Source organism: Leiobunum rupestre, chromosome 10 (genome assembly GCF_980474605.1).
Source record: "Leiobunum rupestre chromosome 10, qqLeiRupe1.1.hap1, whole genome shotgun sequence".
NCBI classification, from domain to species: Eukaryota; Metazoa; Arthropoda; class Arachnida; order Opiliones; family Sclerosomatidae; genus Leiobunum; species Leiobunum rupestre.
The window spans coordinates 22,256,003-22,283,921 of NC_143393.1; the positions used below are offsets into that span (position 1 = coordinate 22,256,003).

General features: G+C 34.7%; 1 protein-coding gene across 2 annotated transcripts in view; it reads left to right on the plus strand.

Moving 5' to 3' along the window:
* Positions 1 to 9,974: 9,974 nt before the first annotated feature.
* LOC149925057 (putative polypeptide N-acetylgalactosaminyltransferase 10) overlaps positions 9,975 to 27,919 on the plus strand; it is a 152,157-nt gene continuing 134,212 nt past the window's right edge. Inside the window, exon 1 of one of the 2 annotated variants that reach the window (XM_090159969.1) lies at positions 9,975 to 10,464. In XM_090159969.1, the coding sequence (XP_090016095.1) occupies positions 10,270 to 10,464 (195 nt within the window). In that variant the 5' untranslated portion in view covers positions 9,975 to 10,269. The remainder of the gene's footprint in view (positions 10,465 to 27,919) is intronic. The other variant, XM_090159968.1, reaches the window with a different exon arrangement.

Below are 27,919 nucleotides of genomic sequence, written 5' to 3' on the forward strand. Positions count from 1 at the left end.
TAGGTCGCTTAACCCAGCTGAGCAAAATTATTCCGCCACAGAGCGCGAATGTTTAGGTATAGTTTGGGCCTTAGAAAAATTTCGCCCTTATGTAGAAGGAGCGGAATACGACGTTTGGACAGATCATTCGTCCCTGCAATGGCTGTTAAGAACTAAAGATCCCACTGGTAAATTTGCGAGGTGGATTGAAAAACTTCAAGCTTTTAATTTCCCAATCAAGTACATCAAAGGCAAAAGTAATGTCGTAGCTGACGCGTTGTCCCGCATTCCAAGCGCTAATCAGTCTCTGCTGGCAGATTCTGATGGGTGTGTGACTTTAGCTGAAAGCCTCGATACGCCAAGAGCTAGCGATGGACTTATTGAGTTAGATAGGGAGGTCATAATCGCCCATCAGTCTAATGACCCCAAAATTAAATTAATTAAAAGTTTTTTAGAATCTGGTTCGTTACCGAGTGATCGTGTTTCTAGTCGGTGGGTAAAGAGGGTCGCTCCCTTGTGTGAAATTCAGGATGCCATAGTGCATAAGCTCATAGAAGCCAGACATAGTTCCGGTTCTGATTTTCGAATTTTAGTTCCCCCGTCTTTAACTAATACGGTCTTAGCAGCGGCTCACGATATTCCAAGCAGCGGTCACCAGGGTGGGGGTAAAACTCTCGCTCGAGTGCGTAAGGCTTATACTTGGGAGGGTGTAACTCGAGACGTCCTCCGTTATGTAAGTTCCTGCAAGGTGTGTCAAGCCCATAAAAATCCAAATACCAAACCATTAGGATTAATGCAATCCAGTAAGATAGTTTCCCCTTGGGACGTCATAGGCATCGATTTAAAGGGACCCTTTCCTAGAAGCCGCAAAGGCCACACTTATATTTTAGTCATAGTCGACTACATGACCAAGTGGGTCGAGGTATTTCCCCTCAGGCACCCTACCACTAAGCTAATTGTTGAGAAACTGGTGGAAGAGGTTTTTACTAGATATGGTCTCCCAAAATCTGTAACCAGCGATAACGGGGTTCAGTTTGTTTCCAATGTCATGAATGCTACCCTAGCGGCTATGGGGGTTAAACAAAAATTTACGTCTTTTTACCATCCGCAGCCTAATCAGGCAGAACGGATTAATTGGAACCTATCATTCATGATAGCGTGTTTCGTAGAGGAATTTCACGATGTGTGGGATGTCCATTTGCAAAAATTCACGATGGCCATGCGTTCGGGTCTACACGATTCGACAGGTTGTTCTCCCGCGTTGCTAACTCTAGGGAGGGAACTTAGGGAACCCGGAGAGCCATGTCCAGGCCCAGATGCTCTTAACAATATAGACGTTAAGCTTACGAAGGAAGACGCTCAGGACTTAGTCAAGCGCTTCCAATCAAGACTTGGCATAGCCCAAGCAAATTTAAAAGCTGCGCAAGACAAACAGGCACATTACTATAACCAAAAACGTCAGGATATTGAATTTGAAGTAGGCCAACTAGTTTTAAAGAAAACACATATTCAGTCGTCCGCAGCCAATAGAATTTCGGCTAAACTAGCTAAGAAGTGGGATGGTCCTTATATAATTGCTGAGAAACTCTCTAAGGTTACCTATAGGCTCAAAGAATGCAATTCTGATCAAGTCTTAAAGGGCACGTTTTCCATTGACCAACTTAAGTTGTTCCATAGTCGAGAACATGATGTCCATAGCCAAGTTACGGAGAAGGCAAAGCTAAAGGCTCCAGAACCGGTTAACCATAGTGAACATCCGATGGTGTTACGTTCGCGTACAGCATCTTCTTTTAATCAAAATTAATATGCCTACATTGTAAATAAATCTGTAAATAGTAAAATTTTTTTTTTATCTCTCATTAATCTCAAGTATTTAGTTTTAGCTTCCTCTCGGGTCTTTCGGAACTTGTCGTGGGGGAGTGTAACGACCTTTTATGGTCTATCCAATTAATTACAATAATAATAATAAATGCATTTAAATTTAACATTTGTAAATATATATTAAGCCTATTTTCGAAGAGAGAGAGGTTTGGGGCAAGGACCATGGGGGGTCCCATCAATATCCTCCGAGCTTCCAACCTAGGCGATTTCCTGTCATGGTTAAACATCTTAGCACCGCGGTATTGTCGCGGTTAGGGTTTTTAGAAGGGGTTTACCCCGCTTTGTGAATATATTGTTGAGAGTGGAAATATTTCCGTTTCCAACGAAATATCGTTTGACGTCACTGGCGTCAATATTCAGTCGGCCACGATTCCGAACTTTGGAGGGCGACTAAAAAAAACTGATGAGGAAGGAGAACGAGATCACCGCTGAACGAGTAAAGAGTTCGACTCTGAAGTCCTCGGCCCGTAAAGCCAACTAATCAACAATGTCCGTGTGCGGTACTTTTTACAAATAATTTGTCAAGTCGAGTTCGCGACGTTAAAGCGAGAAATGTGCACCATCTTCAGCGTAAGCCGTCGCCGCATCGAAACCAAGCCATCAACGAGGTCTTGAACAACAGTGGACTCCGCAAACTCTGAGGCTGGAGCCACCGAACTAAAACGATGAGTAGAACTTTATTGTGGCGGTAACCCGCATAGCAATTTAAGCGCGCTGCAATTAGTACCTCAACGAGTGATACCACTCAGTTAGGAGGTTACGTTAATTAACATATTGTTAATTTAAATTTTATACATCTCCATAAGGAGCTCTGTAGTAGTAAGCATTCCATAAGGAATTATTAAACGTAATTATCTAGTTTGTATTAGCGACGCGATCAAGGGTTAACCCATTAAATTAAAATTAACTAAATCAATATTGGCCATTTAAAGTAAATTAACGAAAGGAATATTCCTGGGGGTTAGATTATAAGTTAGCTAGTTTAAAAGTATTAATTGGTTAGGGTTCTAGGATTTGTTTATTTTGTCATTTACCATTTTATTAGTGAAGTTCTGTTTTGATATTAAAATTAATGTTTAATCCTTAAATTAGAAATCCTGTCTTTAAATTTAATTTCTTATTACCTTAGTTAAAATCGTTTATTTATTTTAAAATGTCAACAATGCCTAGTAAGTTGGTCGCTCGAGATAATTCTCACTAAGGCAACCAAAAGATTGTTGCAATAGTGCTTATTGAAATCAGTGTTGCCATTGTTTGAGGAGTGGAAATCCCACAGTCCAGTTACCAAATTTTCAGCCAAATCCCCAAAACGTTTTTAGTCACGCTCCCTCCCAAATCTCAGCGGAAAACATATCAATATTTTCTACTTTCGTAAGCTAGCGCGGAATAAAAAATTATATTTAAATAAATATAAAATTCAACAAGTTTGGCAAGCCAAAATATACCTCTCCTCGGAAGAATTGTCCTTAGTGGTATTAATTTCTCGAGATGACCCTTAAAGATATCTCCGCAATTCAGAGTTATTTACTAAAAACGTAATCCCGGTTCAATCCCGCCCGGTATAAAATTTTAATTTTAATTAAAATAATTGAGACGAAACAACAGAGTTTAATTTATTCAGAATGATATAAATTAAGTAGTTACAACAGCGAGTTAGACGTATTAAAACCATGCACAATTGAATTTAACCCTATTTACAGAACAAGTTTATCATTTAAATATAATACGAAGCCAATTTTAATGAAAGAAATATCTACAGAGGGTATTTGTATTTTTCTCGCTTACGACATACTTGCCGCATCTTTAACGCTCATTTTATTTCAACACTCGCCCTTGATGAAGATACCGTAGAATAGCTATATTCGACATCTGGTAGTGGACGACTCGTAGACTTCCTGTTGACGTTGTGACACATACCGCATGAAAAAGACCAATACCGTCCAATTTCCAATATCATAAAATGACTCGCACACCCAGGAAATCAATGACTGCATTAGGAATCGTAGATGTCCAAATATCCACACCAATAAGAAATGAATTAACAAGAAGCGAAAAACTTACCATTCACAAAGCACAGAAAGCCCCAATAAATTACCGTAGACGGAATAGTTAGGGCTCTTTATAAAAAAAAACAAACGAACCAAATTAATGAACTGCATTAAACATCTTAATCAGTCGAGAAAACGTTTAAAATAAATTACGAAGTAATGACGACCCAGTTAAAAAACCAGACCACTATGTAAACAATTCGATATTTTCTTCATAAATGAACTATTACCCTTGAAAACTAATACGTTAAACACAATAGATAAAATAAAAGACTGAAAAAACGAAATAAATTACAAAAAACTAAGCATTTTATCTGCTGACTGCGCTAAAACAAGATTTGACCTTTAAATTTTCATACGTAAAATATTTAGACTTAAACAAGTTCAAAAAAATTAAAAAACAAAGTTCAATAAACAATATATACAGATATTGTATTCATCCGTTTAGTAAAACTTTAATACATTCCCTAAGGAAGTCAATGGCTCGGTGGTGAACTATCCGCATTGTTACAATGCGACACGAGTTCAATTCCTGATCACGATCAAATTTTACATTAAAATACTAAAATTTTTAATTAAATATAAGATTAATATAATTTATAAATATAAGATTAATATAATTTATAAATATTTAATTAAATATAAGATTAATATAATTTATAAATATTTAATTAAATATAAGATTAATATAATTAATATTTAATTAAATATAAGATTAATATAATTTATAAATATTTAATTAAATATAAGATTAATGTAATTTATAAATATTTAATTAAATATAAGATTAATATAATTTATTAATATTTAATTAAATATAAGATTAATATAATTTATAAATATTTAATTAAATATAAGATTAATATAATTTATAAATATTTAATTAAATATAAGATTAATATAGTTTATTAATATTTAATTAAATATAAGATTAATATAATTTATAAATATTTAAAATGATGTAGAATAAATTATAGTACCTAACGTTATAACTTCGTACAGGACATTCACCAAAGCTGTTTTCGAAAAACACCGTAGCTTAGCAAGCGTCGATGGCTTAATAATAATAATAATAATCAGCTAGGCTATTACCCAAGGCACCACTTTAGGCCCAAGTCATCTAGCGACTTATAATGCCTTTAAACAGGTGGCCGGGTTACAATGCGTAGGAGGGTGGTGGCAAGCCCTTCATGCCACGCGAGCCAACAGCTCCCTACACTAAATAACACCGTTAACCTCGTCAAGTTTTTATAGGAAGGGGAAACCGAAGATCTCGGGGGAAAACCCCTTTAACCAGTGGGGAGAGAACTTGCAAACTCAACACAGAAGGAGAAGGCTTAGTGGTTAGAGTAAATCTCTTGCACGCAGCAGACCCGGGTTCGATTCCCGGCCGGCGCCAATAAATCGCAAATTGATACTAAGACGAATACCGTGAACAATTGGTGGAAACCCTGCCATTGGACGTTGAGAGGTTGCATAACACTCAGCACTCGGTCCGTCCCAAAAGTCAATAAGAAGAAGTTGAAGAGAAAACGCCCGTACAAACACAACACAACAAACACAAACACAACAGACATAGCAAACACAAACACAACAGACTCGGCACCCACAACCGTCATAGTACAAACTCAACACCCACAACCGTCATAACACAAACTCAACATTCACACCCTACACATAAACATTACAATAATGAAATATCCAATCAAACTGAATTAAAACTGTCGCGACGGTGAGCGTTAACGAAAAAACACCATCCAAACCCAACCGCAAATTAATCCGTTAACGCTCACCGTCGCACGGTGGTTTTGCCAACACTTCGACAGTCCTAGCAACTGCGAACGCAGAGATTTCGAGAAGCTGCGTACGCAATGATTAACCTTTGCACGGAAAATGCGAACGCGTTCGCAGGACAGACACACAGACAGACAGACACGGTGATTGTATAACCCCTCCTAGGGGACTTTGTCCCCTCGGAGAGGTAAAAATCTGAAGGCGATATAAAATACACAAATAGGTAAAATTTATATTTTTTGCAGATATAGTGCTTTTTCTCAAATAAATTTAAAACTAAATTTTAAAGGTCAAAAATCCCACAAAACTACGAATTACACTTAAAAATCCCACAAAACTACGAATTACACTTAAAAATCCCTTTATCCCACAAAGCCCATTAAATCGCCAAAATCCTACAATGTGGGAGCTATCCCCGACACTGGCAACACTGATTGAAATAATGGAAAATTTTCACATGTAAACAGTACGTAGTGTTTTTCCTACGCCTTAACACGTCATAAATTAACACTGGTTTCATACCGTACAGGTGAAATTTTTCTATTATTTCAACAGCACTGTATACATGTTAACTGTAACTTGCAGGTCCTGGCTTTCGGAAATATTACTTCTGGCCGATTTTCTGGAAATTGTGTTATTGAAGCGCCTATTTCATATTAAATAAAAATGCTTTTATCAAAGCAGTTGGAAGGTTGATTTAAGGGGTAGTTCGGATCTATGAAGGCACAGATATTTGAAATGTTTTAGATTAAAGAGTTATTTTTTGGAATTATTTTAAAAAGCAAAATATATTTCTAAAATAATTTCCATAAATTTTCCCTCACCTTTTATATATTTTAAAACCATTTCCTTAAATTTGAGCCTTGAAACTGTAACAGTAAACTGAGAAAATTTTAAATTGTAAAGGATTACGTGTAAAATTACAGCATTTAAATTGTTGAAACTCATTATAGTAACTAAACTAGTAAAGAAGTCATCAATAAAAGAGATTTGCAATCAATTTAATCAAGAAAGTTATTAAAGTTAACATGCCGTACATTGTAAACCCAAAGTTACGACTGAATGACTTATTTCAATTTGACTAAGTCTTTCTTGAAAGTCCCTTTAACAATTCAAACAGGCAGACTGTTTTAACCTAGAATACATGATCGGGTTCTACAGGCTAATTTTCCCTACGAAGCAAAGGCTTAACGGTTAAATGTTAACTACTATTAAATTTGCAATTAAATGAATTACGAAAATGATAATTGTTACTTAAAAAATACTTAATTACGTATAAATAATGAGATTTAAATAAAGTTCCCATACGAAATAGTTTATTATTTCTTGAGTAAAGTGCGAACATCAACGTTAACTCGAAGACGGACAAAATTTTATTTTTGCATTTTTCCGGGAAACTGGCTACAAGCTGATCAATTGGCCTTCCATGTCAAAAATGGTACACTAACTCATAACAGTACGAAGCTTCTTATCTACAGTCGACTAACTTTCGTTAAATAACGGGATTCTAATACGTTTCTCGCTGAAGTTGACAGTAGCAACAAATCCGTATGAGTATCTCTGTACTGTACACCAACGCGGTTACATTAATATTAATTGTAGTACTGGCAGACAATAATTGTTGACAGTAAGAATAATGCCGCTAAGGATCCACAATACTGAATCTTGGGCATGAAAATCGCTTAAAATAAAGTCTTCAAATTTTTTAGCGACCCGACTATTGATTCTCCTGCGCTTGGCTGTATTAATTTTAGCCATAGGAAATCGCGCTGACCCCTTAAATAAGAATGGCCTACCGGCCATTCTTAATATTTGTTTGTAGTGTCATAGCAACTACACGGTACAGGCTATGCCTACAAAGGGTTTCTCGCGAAATAAATATTATTTGAATCGTTTGAGACCTCTCTCAATCTGATCGAATAATAATTCAGTTTTTAATTCATGAATTGAGGGAAAAATGAAAAATACCGAAATGAATGAGCGCATATTTTCCCGAAATCATTGTCTTCTCCCCCGTTTTTAAAGATCATTCCCAGGTTTTATCTCCAAAATGACAGCTACAGACCCAAAAGGGACCATCTGCTGATAGATTATCAGCGGAAAGGGAAATATTGGACATTCGCGATGCACTCTTCGATCCATTTCTAGCCATCCAAAATAAAAACCGTAAATAAGTGAAGTTCGAAGACCTTTCGCTTTCAATACCTTATTTCTTCGGCAAACACTCCCTGAGAATTTCCGCTTCTATAAATTATACCTTTCGGCCTCCGTGTTTTATTAATATTGGAAATACTTGACAGTTTATCTCAGTGAAGGCAAAAACAAAACGAAATTTTAAGCAATTGTTTTCAGTTGTGGCTTCCCCCCTCTCTCATGCACCAGAAGTAAATAAAATACCTCTTACGAGATAAGTGTCCATATAGATCACCAAATTAAACATGTACCTCGAGGCCGATATCTCATTGGTTCCCTAAAACTGTCTTCTTTCGACGTTTCTTAAATCAACGTAATGTTTTTGGAAAACAATCACCGATTTAAATCAGAGTAATATTTTGGGGAAAAATCAACGATTTAAATCAAATTAATGTTTTTCCAAAACAATCATAAATTTAAATCAAGTATTGTTTTTGTAAAAAATCAACGATTTAAATAAAGTATTGTTTTTGTAAAAAATCAACGATTTAAATAAAGTAATGTTTTTGGAAAAAATGAAACGATTTAAATCAAAGTAATGTTTTTGGAAAAAAATGAAACGATTTAAATCAAAGTAATGTTTTTGGAAAAAATTAAACGATTTAAATAAAGTAATGTTTTTGGAAAAAATGAAACGATTTAAATCAAAGTAATGTTTTGGGGGAAAATCAACGACTTAAATCAAAGTAAGGTTTTTGGAAAAAATCAACGATTTAAATCAAAGTAATGTTTTTGTAAAAAATTAAATGATTTAAATAAAGTAATGTTTTTGGAAAAAATTAAATGATTTAAATAAAGTAATGTTTTTGGAAAAAATTAAATGATTTAAATAATGTTTTTGGAAAACAATAATAAATTTAAATCAAGTATTGTTTTTGGAAAAAATCAAACGATTTAAATCAAAGTAATGTTTTGAGAAAAAATCATCGATTTAAATCAAAGTAATGTTTTTGGAAAAAATTAAACGATTTAAATCAAAGTAATGTTTTTGGAAAAAAATAAACGATTTAAATCCAAGTAATGTTTTTGGAAAACAATCATTAATTTAAAGCAAGTATTGTTTTTGTAAAAAATTCAACGATTTAAATCAAGTGATGTTTTTGGAAAAAATGAAACGATTTAAATGAAGTGATGTTTTTGGAAAAAATGAAACGATTTAAATCAAGTAAGTTTTTGGAAAAAATAATGGATTTAAATTCCATAAAATACTTCAAAATATTTATGAAAATGTACAAAAATAGAAAAAATAACATAGTCAACATATAAATAAATACATTATTGATAAACTAATATTTTCGCGATGTAATAGTTTAAGGAAGTTAGTATAGGCACTATTTTTGCTTCCGTATTTTTAAAAATAATCGGGAGCTTGGGAGGATACGTCATGTAGACTGTTTCCCAATAGTTGAGGCACTTTTTGATTTTTATATTTTGTGGTTAGCCAAAAAATCTTTCTGTGGATCGAGGAGGATAAATATGGCGTAAAAAAAACTAAAGAACTAAACTCACTCTGTTTCCCATTTTCTGGGTAATTTTGGGGGCCATAAAATCCATCGAGGTTTGCGAACCCTGTTTCCTTTTAAACCATCATTAGCCGCGAAGACGCGCCCTTGTTCCAAAAATATAGCCGCTTTCTACCAAAAACCGCCACCCCATTAAGGCGCGCCAAAAAGTTTTAAAAAAGTCATAAAAAAATAGCCTTTAATATTTTTTCAACTTTTTTCTTTTCAGTCTGGAAAACGAAACAAATTGTCCACTCAAAACCTTAATGAAGAAATGTAGTCCGTAATAAAACGTTTATTCGCGGCCTGCTTGGGTTGCTAAAATATTTCTTAAAAAGGGTGAAATAATCTTCGGGAAAAAAATCCCAACTTTAAAAGCTTTTATTACGAGAGATAAAAAAATAACCGCGGCATTATTAAATATCCATTTCGAGGTTCCGGCGCGAGTCGTAAGTAATAACGATCTCTTTTCTGGTAAACGACTCCTACTTACGTCACTTCCGTTTTTAGTTGCAGGCAGCGGGAGTTTCCCGCGCTGTTGTTTCGTTCTATTCCCCGTAACGCGTCGCCCCTTCGTTATCGACCCGTACGGTGGCGGCCGCTAACGGTGAAAGCGGGAAGCTATACGGATTGCCGGCGGCGCGCTCGAGCCGTTTCGAAGTTTGACAGGTTCTCGGGGCGCGACCAGACGCAAAAATTCGGAAGGAAAACAGGACGCGTTTCGGGCTGGCTTGTTTCGAAGGGGAACACGTTGTTGCTGTACCAAAGTTGACGCGGACAAGTATTAGCCTCAGCGGTTGGACTCGTTTATTTGACGCGAACCAGAGACCGTCTGTATTCGCGGCTCGCCATCGGCGGAAGACTCTCCAATCATGTTGTTACGGCGGAACACCAAAAAACTGATCAAGGCAGTGGCTACGGTGTTCGCCGTGCTACTCTCCGGGACTTTGCTCCTAAAATTCGTCGATTTCGACTACGACAACGGAGGAGCTGTTCCCGCCAAAGAAGCCGGAAGAGCCGCGAGGTTCGGTTTACCGAGAGCGCCGGAAATTCTTCGTAGGATCAAGGCAAGTTTTCGCGTCTTTTTTTATTACATTATCCAGGCGGGGGCGGGTCTGACTCACCGCTAGTTAACATTTCGGTTTAGCCTAACCGTAATTGTAGTTGTAAAAAACATTGTCGTTAAATTCGTTGTCCAACGTTTTAAGATATTCAGTTAATTTTAAATGTGTTTCGTATCGGTTAAACGGATCGTAGTTTAGTAATCGTAATCGTCTTGTTGATTTTCTTATCAACAATGTCTTTTTTGATAAAATTAATGGTTCGAAACGTGCATTTTGCGATAGTGTATCTTTAGAAAAAACCAAACGTTAATAGTGTACGAGTAGTAAGAATAGGTCTTCGTTTGTCACTTTGCAGTTGGTTAAACAAAATGGAACGAATTAGGGATAACATAAAAACTATTATGTAGCGAGTATCAGGTGGCATTACGCAATTATTTGTTACCTTAATCAAGGAACAGCGTTGCCAATCTCCGGTAAAAGAAACCCCAAGTCTCCGTAGGACTTTGACAACTAGGTATTTGGTTTTTACAAAATTTCACACAAAAGATTTTTTCCAAAGAGGTTACTTTATGTTTTGGAAATAACGGCTCTAATTTAACCTCGACGTGTCCTTGGTCGGGAAATCTGTTTTGTTATATAAATAACGAGCCTTCAAAGCCGTATTTGACAACGAACAAAATACCCCGGTTTATGCCATTCAACTCTTTTGTATATAAAAATAGGCCTTCAAATATTTTCTAACGGTATCAATCGTGGCTGGATGCGTGACCTATTTTTGGAGCTTTTCTCTTTCGCGCCCACCCGCGCGCCTCTTACGTAAAATGGGCATCGGAACATTTTGGCTGAGGCCCTTCTGTTGAATAATAATAGCATCGCGCGGGGTTAAAAGGGGTCACCCTCGTGCCCTTTGTACGCTTGTTCCATAGTTATGAAGGAGAAAAGAGAATGAAGCAGGCAGAAATATCGCCTTACTTAATCGCAATAGTACGAATACACCCCTGCCCACCCGTCCTGCCCACGTTTTCATTCTACGAGACCCCCTCCACTCCGGATTTTTTGCATTTTTTGCCACCAGTTGGTGATATTATTATGGGAGCGAGATGGCGCCAGTGTTTTATGTAGTTGTTGGGCACGTTCGCATGTGCTTAATTCAGGCTATTTTGCCCTAAGAGTGACATCTTTTGGTGGTTATGAGAAATTACATTTAGGAGCGTACGCTGTGCTGTTTAATCCTAAGAGCGACATCTTTTGGTGGTTTCGAGAAATTACATTTTAGAGCGTACGCTGTGCTGTTTAATCCTAAGAGCGACATCTTTTGGTGGTTATGAGATATTACATTTAGGAGCGTACGCTGTGCTGTTTAATCTCAAGAGCGACATCCTTTGGTGGTTATGAGAATTTTATTTTGGAGCGTACGCTGTGCTGTTTAATCTTAAGAGTGACATCTTTTGGTGGTTAAGAGAAATTACATTTTAGAGCGTACGCTGTGCTGTTCAATCCTAAGAGCGACATCTTTTGGTGGTTATGAGAAATTACATTTTAGAGCGTACGCTGTGCTGTTTAATCCTAAGAGCGACATCTTTTGGTGGTTATGAGAAATTACATTTTAGAGCGTACGCTGTGCTGTTTAATCCTAAGAGCGACATCTTTTGGTGGTTATGAGAAATTACATTTTAGAGCGTACGCTGTGCTGTTCAATCCTAAGAGCGACATCTTTTGGTGGTTATGAGAAATTACATTTTAGAGCGTACGCTGTGCTGTTTAATCTTAAGAGCGACATCTTTTGGTGGTTATGAGAAATTACATTTTAGAGCGTACGCTGTATTGTTTTATCCTAAGAGCGACATCTTTTGGTGGTTATGAGATATTACATTTAGGAGCGTACGCTGTGCTGTTTAATCTTAAGAGCGACATCTTTTGGTGGTTATGAGAATTTTATTTTGGAGCGTACGCTGTGCTGTTTAATCCTAAGAGCGACATCTTTTGGTGGTTATGAGAAATTACATTTTAGAGCGTACGCTGTATTGTTTTATCCTAAGAGCGACATCTTTTAGTCGATATGAGGAACTACTTTTAATAGCTTGCATTAGAATATTCAATACCAAGAAAATACTTTTAAGGCCTTACGTTATCCTACTTAGCCGTAAGAGCGACATCCATTGGTGAATATGATAAACTAGTCTTAAGAGCTTTCGTTAGACTATGCAACACTATCAGCGACATCTTTTGATAGATATGAGAAACTATTATTAAGATTATATAAATCGCTAAAAAAGTTGTGAATAAAATGGATTCTTTATGAAAATACGTTTGTAAGATTTTATAGAATGATAAAATATACACCGTCTTTGCGTTTGCAACAGACAGAATATATTATGAATTGCATAAAACCCCTTTATAATGGAGTTCGGAATATGAAGTCATTTGAATGATTCTGTCGGCGATTAGTAGCGGTTAAGGGGAGAGCAGACTTGACCCGTTGGCTGGCTTCGAGCGGACCAAAATAGCTTCCTTCGAGCACGCTGTGTAAACGGAACCGCGCTGCACATTTAGAAGTCAAGTGGGCCTACGATTATAGATTTCCGAAACCATTGTATTTTACGAGCCGTCTTGCGTTCTGAAGGCTCTGCGCTTCCCCAGGGATATACTTGTAACGGTTGCTAAAGAAAAATGCTACTTTATTGGGCAATTTCTATCGGGAATACATTTACTATGATCAGAAGTATATGATATTCCTCTTACTAGAGAAGTATTCATTTTATTCAATTTTTTGACTAGAATGATAGAATATAAGAGGGTTAATTAAACTGAAGAAAGTTTAAATTAACAAACGACACCTGTGTATGATGTAAGATAAAAAAGAGTAAAACTACTTTAGTTACACAGTAAAAACTTTTAATAAAATTTTAAAAATTTTAACGCGCTACAAAGAGCGAACGACTAGTTTCGCCATCGCATACGGAGGCATCATCACCGGGAAAAGTTCATCTGTTCATAGTTTATTGGAGCGAAGGGGGTTTATTTTCTAACATTGTAGCAACAGGGTTCGTACACGACCTGGAAAACCTGGAAAAGTCAGGGAATTTGAAAATGTTTCCAAAAGGTCAGGGAAAAGTAAGGGAATTTGAAAACGATTCCCAATGGTCAGGAAATAGTCAGGGAAATTTAAAATGGTCCAAATAGTAAGGGAATTTTAAAATTGTCAAAAAATATCCGGCAAATAATTTTTTGAAAAATGTATTAAAAATACATAATTAACATTTTTCAAGATTTTACCTCAAAACATAAATTTAATCTACAAAAATGAACAGGGAAATTTGGCAATTTAGTCAGGGAAAACCTGGAAATGTCAGGGAATTTAATTCCGGAAGTTTTGTACGAACCCTGAGCAATAATAGATGGTTTTGTTTCGCCTGTTCTGGGTTTTTTGAGCAGGTTAAAAAGTGTAGCCATTTGACGTCATTTTACTACCATTCTGTCTTGACGAAAAAAACGAGTTGGAGTAGAAAGAGAGTTTTTAAAGGTTAAAGGTTATTAATAAAACGTTCCCCATCATATTTTCGTGAAACGAAATTTAAGCAGACGACAAAGCTAGATTACACCCTCTACACCTCCTTTCGAGGAGGAGTAAAAAGTGTAACCCTAATACTCCGGAACAAGCGAACAAAATTCGGGACAGGGTAAATCTTACCCCGAGAACAGGCGAATAAAACGTTTTAGGGTAAAAATTTTACACTTTTTGTCCCCGGACAAGCGAAAAAAACCACCTTATAGCGGTCTTTTTTTGTTTTTAGTTTTTTTAAACGATTGACTGACACTAGAATCTGCAGTATTTTCTTCTATTACTTCATCATTTACAAGTTCATAAAATAAAGTAGTTTTCGCTTTCTTCGATTTTCAGGCGCTCAACAACTTTCGACGTCATTATGACGAAAAAGCTCAGTGGTTGAAAATATAATACCATCGGGTTTGTTTCCGATGAGAGTTATTAACCTACCCAAGAGCTATATTTCCAACAAAATATAAAAAATAAAGATAATTTTAGTGGTGAGTTTTGTCAAAAGTATAATATTAATGTTACGTTCTTACGATAGAAGGATCGACATGGAGATAATGGTAATGTTATTTCACTACTCGAGAAATCTGTAGTACAAAAAAAAAACCATATTATTCAATTTTTATATAAAAAAAATTAAAAGATTTCTTATTTTGTAAAATTTAGAAATTCTTAGGAAATCATAAATATTAAGAAAAAAATCCATACAAATCGGGAAATCGTTAATGCGTATCTTAAAAATCACATTTTTTAGATCTTTAGAAATCGGGAAATTTTGGGTAAATAGTAGAAAATCCTTGAAATCATGCGTTCCACAAAAAACAATCGGGAAATATTTCATGGAAATCTTAACCAGGATGACCAACACTCTGAAAATATAGGAAAAATTATATAATATAAATGTGTCGCTATAACTTAGTATAATTACCCTTTTATTCCTACCTTTTACAATTGTCTTTTGGTATAAAAACTACAAAGTGTGAAAGAATTTTTGAAAAATTCTAATTTTTCGCTCGCATAACCAATTATTGAACCAAATTTCCTTTAAAAACCATGAATTTTCATTTCAAAAGTATTTGAAACCCACATTTTCTTGTAATTTAAATGGAATTTATCCTATATTTTCCTTTATTTAACAAAAAAGTCCTATAAAATCCTATAAATCTACTACAAATTTCATATAATTCCCAGAAGATTTTTGCGAGTTTTTGGTGGTCACCCTGCTTAACAATCTAAGATAATTTACGAAATAATAAAATCATTGGGAATCTAAAGAAATCGGAGGCACATGAAAGATAAATAGCTAGTTCACTTGGGTCTATGGTGATGTATGGCTAATAACTATTACAATTATTTACCGATAAATTGAATTATGATTAAGTAAACTCGGAACAACTCCTTCCGCGTTGAGTTTGCAAGTTCTGTCCCCACTGGTTTAAGGGGTTTTCCCCCGAGATCTTTGGTTTCCCCATTCCATAAAAACTTGTAGAGGTTAACGGTAATAGTTAGTGTAGGGAGCTGTTGGCTCGCGTGGCTTGTAGGGCTTGCCACCACCCTCCTACGCATTGTAACCTGACCACCTGAATTAAAGGCTTTAAAAGTCGCTCGATGACTTAGGCCTAAGGTGGTGCCTTGGGTATTAGCCTAGCTGACTGTATTTATTAAATTATAGTCAGTACAACTGTTACATCTGGAAAATATGGACCACTTATTTGTGAACTTTTAAGCATTACATTTTATATCGATTGGCGGTGTTAATTCAGGCGGCAGATTTTAGGCAGTGACGCGCTATAGACATAGAATGTACTTGTTTCATTTTCACGGCCTAAATGGATACTTTTCTCATTAACGTCTGGTTCTACTAAAAAAACTGAAAAAAGCTCTTGATATTTCTTCTCCTCGGACCTTCTCGCAGTTCAAAAACCTTCTGAATATTTAATGTTTTTACGCACGTATTATCAAGGGTACTTCGGCATTATCAAAGATGTTAAGATTTATTTCTTTTTTTAGTTATAAGAAGGAACTGGTTGTAGTAGCTATGTTTTAGATTTATAATCTAAAATCTTTCTCTAGAGGTTTAAACCCAAAGAAATAACCTGTACAAATTGTTTTAATTTTTTCCTGGTATATTAAGTCTGTATTTGCTTCTTAACGGTTTTAAAAGTAATTGTGTTTTTATAGACGTTGAAACTAGTGCTCGGAATTGTTTATTCATTATCCACAAATTTTCCGATTTATTTAAAAACGTTGGTAAAAAGAATATAATTTTAACTTATTTAATTATGTTTTTTACGCAACCAAGCATTTATTTGAATAAAATTGGTATTTATTTAAATAATTGTTTGTTTTATTTAAATAATAGGCTTATTCACTTTCGATTATTTAAACATTTTACAATTTTTATTCAACTATTGGTTATTTAAATAAATATTATTTAAATCGTCGAGCTTATTTTATTCATGGATATAAATTATTCGAATGCCGAGTACTAGTTGAAACAAATTTCCCATATTTATGTAAGTAATGTCGTAAGTTCATAATTACGTTTTACTTAAATGTCGGTTCTAGAATTACCGCAAATTTTTAGTAAACTTCAGACTGTCATTAAGCATAATTAGGTCCTTTTTATTGGGTCCGTAGTTTTAGTACTTTTTCGTTACCTTTTTGGGGTATAACTATGTAATATAATCACAATAAGTATGTCAATTAGGAAACATTATCACTGAACTTATGTAGTTCTCAGCACAGAGCCCCCTAGTGTCTAAAAATACATAAGTTGAAATATAGGATTTTATAGGGCCCTGGTAGTAGTATATTTCGAAAATGTCCCATAAAATCCTATATTTTTAGCGAAAACCCCAAAAAGTCCTATAAAATCCTGTAATTTTGATATTTTGCTTATTTAAAATCCCGCCACTCAGTTAAATTTCTAGATTTAGTTATAGGATAAATTCCTATACGGAATCATTCTAGTCTATACTTTTGTTTTTGTTAACATGGTTAACTACTAATATATTTTTGTGATAAAATGGTTAAATAGTTTCTATTTTTCAAGTGAAAATCAAATATTTATTTAACTTAAATATAGATTGTTTTTAAATTGATAAAGTTAGTAAATGAAAGAGCATATATAGTCCTATAAAATCCTATAATTTATTATAAAGTCCGATATTTTCAGAAATAGAATCTTATTTTTCCTATAAAAATATTGAAGATTTTCCCATTTTTAACTCTAATTTAACGTCCTTTCTTTTTCTCCTATAATTTCATTATATTTCCTATAATACCCTATATTTTATCTCAAAAGTCTGAAGAAAAGAAAATAGTTGATATTTTACCTTTAAAACGACCTACTTTTTCCAACCCCGTTCGCCGATAGTTTTTTAGACTATTTCTATCGGTTATCAACTTTATTTTGAATGTTATACCACCTTTAAACAATTTTGACAACTGTTTTCTCTTATTGTATAATTAATTTTATCCTAATTGTATGTGCGGACTATCTTGTACAGGTGTTACTAAATTAAAACCATGGAGACCACTGTTGTACAATAAAAAACGTCTTTCATTTATTTTTAATAAAAGAAATTTTTTATTGTACAACAGTGGTCTCCATGGGTTTAATTAAGTAATTTTCTTCCTATATTTTCCTATATTTCCTTTAAAGGATTTTAAAATATTCTGTGGTCACCCTGTACCAAGGACGATAGTCCAAATCTGAGCTTGGCGAGATTGTGTGTCGATAAAAGATTTGGTCTGGAAATTAGCAATAAAACAATTGGGAGTGTCATACTTATTGTTATTATGTTACTTATGGTATAATTCTATGTCATGTTACGTATCAGTAATTATTTTAAACAGGGTTGCCACTCGTCAGGGAAATCATGGAAAAGTCGGGGAACTTCAAAATGGGCCTAAAAGGTCAGGGAAATGTCAGGGAATTTTAAGAATTTGTAAAGATTCAGGGAAAAGTCAGGGAATTCAATTTTATCATGGCACTTTTTGAAGGTAATTTTACTCTAGATTTCCTTGAAAGTTTGGCAAATTTTTTCAACATTGCAATAACCTTTTTACTAGAATATAAGTCCGTTTAAATTTATTAACTTCTGATAAAAGTAAAATATAAAAATAAATTGGCCTTGAGAAGTCAGGGAAAATCTCTTAACATGGTCAGGGAAAACAGGGAATAGTCAGGGAATTTGAATCTCAAAATATTGTGGCAACCCTGTTAAACAAATGATATACTTATGGAATATATTATACTCTTATGTTAATATATTAAGCAATCAACTTACTTCTTTGCCGTTTTCCGAAAGAGCATTTCAATCTTAATTTATATTGGAAATATAGTTTTAAAGAATTCCGTAATACTGTCCTAAAATTTAAATAATTGTTTACTCAAATTATACCTAATCTTGGTAAGTTACGTAGATAACCTTGGAGTGTTGTCAAATACATTTTCTGCTGCCATGCCGAAACTATAGTAATAATCATCGTAACTTTTCTCTTTGGGAATTTTGACGGTCGACCCAAATCTCCTGCGATCCTATAATTCCATTTTTAAATCCCTTATTTCCTGTATTTTTTTTTAGCATTTCTAATCTCGATAATCAGGGCTTAAATTTTTAAAGTTTCCGTTTTACGGTTTTGTCTCCTTTTAAAGTTTTATATTTTAATCCTATAAAAATTCTATAAATCCGCGTATAAATCTATAAATTGTGTTCTGTAGTTTTTCTTTAATTTTTGAAATTTTATTCATAGTTACTTTTTAATTTTGAAATTTTCATGTAATTATCTATTGTTTTGATTTTTATCGTATAGCTATCCTATTACTTTTCAATTTTATTCCTATAATTTATAAATATCTTGGTATAGCTATCCTATAATTTAGAAATATCTTCGTATAGCTATCCTATAATTTAGAAATATCTTCGTATAGCTATCCTATAATTTAGAAATATCTTCGTATAGCTATCCTATAATTTTGCAATTTTTATCCAATAGTTATACTAGAATTTTGCATTTTTATCCTATAGTTATCCTATAGTTAAGCAATTTTTCTAGTTATCCCATAATTTAGCTATTTTTATCCTATAGTTATATAATTCAATTTTTTTTATCCTATAATTATATAATTCAATTTTTTTATCCTATAGTTATCATAAAATTTATTAATTTTTCCTATAGCTATCTTATACTTTTGAAATTTTTATTCTATAGTTATCCTATACTTTTGCAATTTATTCTATAGTTATCCTATACTTGGGCAATTTGTATCGTTTAGTTATCCTATAATTTGGCAATTTGTATCGTTTAGTTATCTTATAATTTGGCAATTTGTATCGTTTAGTTATCCTATAATTTGGCAATTTGTATCCTATAGTTATCCTCAGGGCCGGACTTAGAGATCCTGGGCCCATAGGCAGATAAGGAGTCTGGGCCCCCTTTTCACGCGCTGTATTTACTCTTATCCCTGGAACTAGGCTGTGCCTGAATTTCCCTGATTCAGCGTAGAAGTTTGTGCTCTACGGTTATTTTACTAAATAAAAGCTCTTAACAATCGTCAACTAAATATGCGATAATTATGCAACATTGCGATTTAAGGCTGCGTCCGTAAACTGCCAGGCAGAAATTTTGGTAATTTCAAAACAAAATCTTCTACCTAGGAATTTCTCCAATATAAATTACGATTTATATTATAGATTTATGCCTTCGAATACAGTAATTACGTTCACTGGAGGGGCCCCTTCCAAGGTTGGCCTAGGCGGAAATACGGCACTTGTTATCCTATTATTTAGCAAATTGTATCCTATAGTTGTCCTATAATTTGGCAATTCGTAGCCTATAGCTATCCTATAATTTTGCAATTTGTATCGTTTAGTTATCCTATAACTTTGGGAGTATAATGTCTATATATGTTTGGGGCTTGAAATCCCTGCCACAAATAACACGCGTTATTTCCGAGGAGGGCTAGTTGCATCTGTGGACGCGTCGTCTTGTTTCGGGGTTCGTGTCCTCCGAAGCGAGCAAAGACTAGCCTTATTTCCGGAGAATAAAGAAGTCGTCTCTATTTCAGCTCGGGTTCGTTGTGACTCCCCTTTCTTTGCTTCGGAAATAAGTCCAATAGAGAAGCAACCGTCGCAGGGGTGGGGGGATGCAACATTCACTGCCACCCCCGAAATAAAGAGCAACATTATTATGTATACGGAAATGTTCAGCCACAACTAGTTCTTTTCTTTATTCTTTTACTTGTTTTTGTTTTTTAACCGCGAAATGTATTGCTTTTGACTTTTCCATCACTTCTCTTTTTTTTTGTCTTTTCGGGGGGGTCATCATTTGCCGGTCGCCGAAGAACGCGGCGAAACTCTAATGGGATTTGGATGGGGTCCACACCCTCGTATCGTCTTTTCCAACGGCGATTTGGTGTTTGTCGCGCACTGAGGGGACACTCGATAAAATCCGATGGTATTAGCTTTGATCTTCTCCGGAAATTTACTTTTTCTATCGCGTAGGGTCTCAACTTGATTCTCCCCTCGCTATCTTTCGTTTGGTCATAGCTGCCTGGGCCTAATACGAATTCTTTGGGAGCTTTCCTTTCAGTGGGATTTTGGGAGTGGCGAGCCTGTGTATAAATTGGAAAGAGAGTTACTACCGCCTCTACTAGGGAAATCTACTTAAGAGACGTTTGCCGCGGTTATTGCTGCAATGTCGAGTCTAATCTTAAAGGGACTACGAACTTACGAGTTTCACATTTCTGATACCAGGTTAAACGAAAGTTAGGTACGTTAGAAACTAGTCGTATGGCTGGCTGTCTTAGCGGACGATTTTACGGGTTAGATTCTACACCTTTTAGATAGGAATGGTTGCCATAGTAACAGGAATTATATCAGGGTGGCCGCTCGAGGGTTGCCATAGTACCAGGAATTATATTAGGGTTGCCATAGTACCAGGAATTATATTAGGGTTGCCATAGTACCAGGCATTATATTAGGGTTGCCATAGTACCAGGAACTATATCAGGGTTGCCATAGTACCAGGAATTATATCAGGGTTGCCATAGTACCAGGAATTATATCAGGGTGGCCATAGTACCAGGAATTATATTAGGGTTGCCATAGTACCAGGAATTATATTAGGGTTGCCATAGTACCAGGCATTATATTAGGGTTGCCATAGTACCAGGAATTATATCAGGGTTGCCATAGTACCAGGAATTATATCAGGGTTGCCATAGTACCAGGAATTATATCAGGGTTGCCATAGTACCAGGAATTATATCAGGGTTGCCATAGTACCAGGAACTATATCAGGGTTGCCATAGTACCAGGAATTATATCAGGGTTGCCATAGTATCAAGTAAGGGAAGAGACGGGGAATTTGAAAATTTAGTTCTTTAAATTGAAAAAAAATCTACTAAAACGCGCAACGAATTGCTTTTAACTTAACTAACCTTCGACAAACCTGTTGAAAGAAATGTGAAATTAGGTAAACCACAAGAAATCGAGAGCTGATTACTTGCCGTAGTTTGTGTACAAGCCTGTAGCTTTGACTGTACTAAAATGATTAACTGATTACATGTTTAACATTAGCAAAGGCAATAAAAATAAAAATTATTCGTTTCAGATTTGTCTTACGTTTTTGACTCCTTTAAATACATATTCTATAAAAATTGCGTATTTCGCCTCCGTTTCTACCGTGTTTATGCACACTTGGAACGAATTTCCCGCGGGATTTCCTCCAAAACTAGTTGGAAAACTCTAGTGTTATTAATTTTCCGAAAAAATAAAACGCGGAAAAATTTCCAGAACATTTTCCACAAATCGGAAAAATAAAAATTTAAGCATAAATTACTTTTTAAGGGTTTTTAATTTTTCACTTTTTATCGTTATAAAATTTTTAATAACAGTAAACATACTACAAAACCTTAAAAGTGTTACATTGTTAATCAGATTAAAGCTAGTCTAGAGGTTTAGTTTTACTTTTAGATTCGAAAAAATGAGGCGAAAATGCCGCTTTCTTTAAATTTGCAAACAATATTAGACTAATCATGGAATGAAAACTTTTTAATTTTTTTCGGAAAAAATACGCCGACTTACATCACTAGAAAACTCCTATCGTAGCTTACCGGAGTGCAGATTTGGCAGCATGTGAAATGGGAATATTACCCCCAATTTTCAAAATACTCCCCTTAATTCAACATTCCTTCTATCCGTGGTAGACTTTATACTCCTTTTGAGGTATTGTGTGGTCTTATTTTGGGGTGTTATATATTTTGGCGTTGTCTATTCTAGAGTGTATCGTGTTCTCTATTCGTGAATTTGAATGGGCTGATTATGCTCCCTCGTTTGATTAAATAATTTTTTTGTGCCTTCGAAACTCCCCGTTCCTACTTTTATGGGCTTTTTATGTATCTCTTGTATTCCTGGGAGAGTTTGCCGATAAACTTTATACTGAAACCTTTTTATTATCAAGATGGGTTTGATATGGTAAATAGAATGGGCTTTCGATAATGGAAATTGTTTTCACTAGGCGGTTGATACTGGTTTTGGTCTTAGGTGGATACTTTCGCCTGCTTTGGGGTTACGATATAGAGTAGCTAGTGTAGCGCTTTAACATCATTTGACTCCCATTCTGCCCATTCTATTTTTTTTCGGGTTGGTGTAACAGCCAGAGTATTAAAAGATTTCTAAAAATAAAGAATTCTTTTCGACTGTTCTGGCACTGAAAGTCTACACTTTCTACTCTAAAATACACTATTCTCCCGACACAGCAATAGGGCAGATCTGAAGCCTTTTAAGTAGATGATTATGATTTACTGTCGACCAGTGGCGGCGCTAGGGGGTAGGCCAGGTAGGCCACTGTCTACCTTAAAATTTTGAGGGGCCCCAAAATCACCCTATAAGGGGCCCCAAATTGATCTATAAAGGGTCTCAAAATTACCCCAAGAGATAAAATTATTTATAAATAACAATGAAACAAATGTCGATAATGTATTTATAAATTTTTGAGGCATCTAATAGTAAATAAAACCAGTTCTGTTATATTTTGTTTCGTTTTACTGTTGTTAGAACTTTTTTGTTCGTCATGTACATCACTACTTTATTTTATTGAAGGATTTCGTTGAGAAAAGGGGGGTCCCAGGTCGGGGGCCCATTTATTTGGTTTGCCTACCCTCGCGAAAATTCCTGGCGCTGCCACTGCTGTCAACCAAAGTAGAATTCCTTCTGACAATGGGTCAATGGGTTTCAATGTAGTTTAATTATCACCACGGGCACATGCGAATAGTTCGATTTAGGGTAAAATGTGTAAATTCTCAGTTCCAGAACAATCGGAAAGTATCCACCTAATCTTTACAATTATATTGTTGTTTTTAATTGATGGTCGTTATGTTTTGAATATATCAAACATACCTTAATTTTAATATATCAAACATAATACCTTAATTTTAATATATCAAACATACCTTAATTTTAATATATCAAACTTAGGACGTTGATTTTAATATATCAAACATAATACCTTAATTTTAATATATCAAACTTAATACCTTAATTTTTATATATCAAACTTAGGGCGTTGATTTTAATATATCAAACATAATACCTTAATTTTAATATATCAAACTTAGGACGTTAATTTTAATGTATCAAACTTAGGACGTTAATTTTAATATATCAAACTTAGGACGTCAATTTTAATATATCAAACTTAGGACGTTAATTTTAATATATCAAACTTAGGACGTTAATATGAATATATCAAACTTGGGACGTTAATTTTAATATATCAAACTTAGGACGTTAATATGAATATATCAAACTTGGGACGTTAATATGAATATATCAAACTTGGGACGTTAATTTGAATATATCAAACTTGGGACGTTAATTTTTTTTAAATATCGAACTATTAAACTAATATTTAAAAGACTTCAATCTTCCGATGAAATCAGTCAAGAGTTTCTCCTGTACACCTATTACGCGTACTCAACACTGATGAAGGTACAGACTGTAGAGATCACGCGTAATCTCATTAGTACAATCAAAGGAACGGGCTTTTACACTGATTACGCGGAGTGACTAGCCCCTCGTGTTTCTCTTCAACGTTTCCGCGTAATTATTATAAACAAACTATAACGTTTAAAAAGTTCCGAACTCGTCTGGGGACCGAACGAATTTTTTAATGCAAACAATAGCAAGGTGGTTCTTCGGCTTCATATTTAGGATATATTTCTATTCGCCGGAGTCGCTGTTTTCAATTTTTCTTCTCTGTGAAGTGCGGAAAGGGTCTTAATGGGTCAAGGATCGACCGCTCCAAACTCGAGCTCGCCCGCTTTCTACGATTCATATCTCCGCATTATCATTATTCTCATTAGATGATTCGCTAGAATCCCTAATTACTTTTGTCGGCGTCCTTTTAGTAAGTTAGAATTGTGCACTTAAAATGCCATTTAGAGCCAATATGTTTGAATAAAATAGTCCAAATCCTAAATTGTTTTCGTGGTGATGTCCGTGTTTTCCCGCTATTTGCCACGTCCTATCAAACTTAAGTCGTTAATTTTAAAATTTCAAACTTAAGACGTTAATTTTAAAATTTCAAACTTAAGACGTTAATTTTAAAATTTCAAACTTAAGACGTTAATTTTAAAATTTCAAACTTAAGACGTTAATTTTAAAATTTCAAACTTAAGACGTTAATTTTAAAATTTCAAACTTAAGACGTTAATTTTAAAATTTCAAACTTAAGGCGTTAATTTTAAAATTTCAAACTTAAGGCGTTAATTTTAAAATTTCAAACTTAAGGCGTTAATTTTAAAATTTCAAACTTAAGGCGTTATCTTAAGGCGTTAATTTTAATATATCAATCTTAAGGCGTTAATTTTAATATATTAAAATTAACGCCTTAAGTTTGATATATCAATCTTAAGGCGTTAATTTTAATATATCAATCTTAAGGCGTTAATTTTAATATATCAATCTTAAGGTGTTAATTTTAATATATCAAATTCCCGCTATTTGCCACGTCCGTGCTTTCCACTATTTGCCAGTAAAGATATTATTGGTCATTCCGGTATTTACCCCTATTTAGCACACTGCTAAAATGTCTAAAATTTTCAATGAAATAAAAATAATCTAAATAGCAAAAAAAAAATTGATTTGAATAAAAATAAAAACCATGAAAGGTCACCTTGGATCAAATGGTATCGTGAAATTGAATCTAATCCGACAGTTAGTTTTTTGGGCGTGGCGTTTGTGGTCCATCCAGTCCGACCACTTTTTCTTACGAACAGAAAGAAAATCAAAAGGCAATCGGAATGCGTTTAACCTCCTAACTGGCTGTCTGCTGCCGAGGTCGGGAAGCGATCAGTTTATCTAGTTTTGACTCTACCCTTTCGAATAAGCGCTCCCGTGTTTCGCCTTGATTTTGGCAGACAACCCGAAATCCGAATCGTCGCGTTCCTAATTAAAGAATCGAACTGGTTGATCGAGTCTCGTTGATTGTGGCTTTCGTGGCAGCTTGGATTCGACGGGCCTTTAGCGTTCCCTCTCCCCGGTGGGCTCTCCTTCGAAATCTAGTTATGCTAATAATCAGAGAAAGACTGCGCGTAGAAAAAAGAATCCGTCAATTGATCTCATTCCCAGACTTTTGTCAGCGCTTTTGAAGACAATGCATTTTTTCTCTACAAAAAAAAAACAGATAAAGAGGATTTATTCGTTTATGGTATGGGAAAAAAATTCAATGGTTTTTGAATAGGTATTGAAAGTGCTTCTTAAGGGTGGGGCAGATCTAGATGACGCTCGATTTAACCTTGATCCTGTTTTTGACAGGCAAACTTGACCCGATTGTAAGGCTCTATTCAATTTATTTCTGCCACTGAATTTTACGTTATATTTTTTATTAGTTTGGGGGTTTTTCGTAAAGAATTTTACCATGAACCTAACAGGACTGGCTGATTTAAATCAAGGGATGTTTTAAAATAAACGTGTGATTTAAATAAATAAATTTCAATGGAGGAAAAAAAATGTCTAAAAATAGGCTCTTCAAAAGTGAAATACATAAAATCTGAGAACTAAAATTGATAGTAATTAAATTTGATTAAGATTTAATTTAATTCCAGATGAAATAACTGACAAAGGTAAAAAATCCGTTAAAAAGAAGTATTAATTGTTAAAAAATATATAATTCAAACAAAATTAAAAAAATAATATATTTATTTTTCTTTAAATTGGATTTGATTATTATTTAAAAATAAAAAAGTTCCGACCTTGGAACCTAGAACCTAAATTTCAGGGAATTTGTAAATGGCCCCAAAAACTAAGGCAAATAATTGTTTTTAAATATTTTTCAAGATTTTTCCTCAAACCAATCATTTATTTCAGCGGTTCCCATTTTTGTTTTTGCTATGGAACCCTAAACTATCCACCTAATTCTGGCGGAACCCCAACTATTTTTTTTACTTATCTTAAGAGACTCTTGACACAAACAAAGATGGCCGCGCTGCGAATTCTCGGAACCCCTGTGACCCTTGCACGGAACCCTAGGGTTCCGCGGAACACCTTTTGGGAACCGCTGATTTATTTTACAAAATTGGTCAGGGAAAACCTGGAAATGTCAGGGAATTTAATTCCGGAAATTTTGTACGAACCCTGTGTGTGTAAGTGGTTTTTTTTTTGGAAATTTCAGGGAAATTTATGGGGGCTCAGAATGTTTTCCGTAATGAGTAAAAATGTACATCAATAAGTTTTCTTCTACAAAATGTATCTACCTTTTTGTACAAATAATAATATTTGACTTTATTACTTCTTTTTTTTATTATAATATGGACGCTAAATTGACAATCATGAAATGAGCTACTCTGTAAATCTAATAGCGTTTTCCATTTGACTGCTTTCGAGCGCTCTAGTTCGCTCTGATCAACATTTTAAGTTCCTTTGCGTGCTCGGATCTGCTCCGATCAAGTTTCGCGTGTTCCATTTTCCGCTCTTGGGTGCTCCGAGATCGCCAAAACCGATCTGCCGATTTCGACAGATCAACGAATCGAGATCGAGATTGGAGCAAATGTTTGCGTGTTCCTTTTAGGTTCAAATTACTAGCAGATGAAAAACAACAAAGCTCGAGTATAATCAGCTAGGCTAATACCCAAGGCACCACCTTAGGCCCAAGTCATCTAGCGACTTATAATGCCTTAATGTTGATGTTCTATATGCGGTTTTACTCTAGTCGATTGGGGTGAGATCTATGACGTCAGACAGATTCGGACCGAATCTCGAGCAATCAAATGGAAATCGCTATTAGTTTTGATTGTGGTTATCTTGCCCCTGGAAAAAATCAGGGAAATATCCGTTGGAAAACCGTGATATATCAGGGAAATCGGGTTTCCATTAGTTGTATGAACCATGCTGTATTATTGGGCGTATATATTCTATGATATGAAATATATTTATTTATACTTGGCGGTAAATGATTATGTATGAGACGTTGGAAAAGAGTCATCGAAATGTGCTTCAATCGCGGAAGACGTACGATTTAGGAAACCAATGATGTTTTAAGGGAAAGAAAATTACTGATAGAGCTTGATTAGGATTGGAACAGGGTTGGGAAAAACCCGTTAAAAAAAACCCCAAAAACCCGGTTTATTTGGTTTAAACCAGGTTTTTTTGGTTTAAATCAGGTTTTTTTTAAACACTTCCTTACTTTACTTTTAATCTATTTTTCGCTTTTGTTTAACCGTGCATACATATTACCAATCAACTAAATATTAATATGAGTATTATTACAAGTCTCAAGTAACCAGAACAAAGTTTTTGTTTCGTTTTTTAAAAGTCTCACAAGAACAAAGTTTTAATTTGTTTCATTTTTGATTTTGTGTAAATGCAGAGTGACCAAGAAAATGCCCCGAAA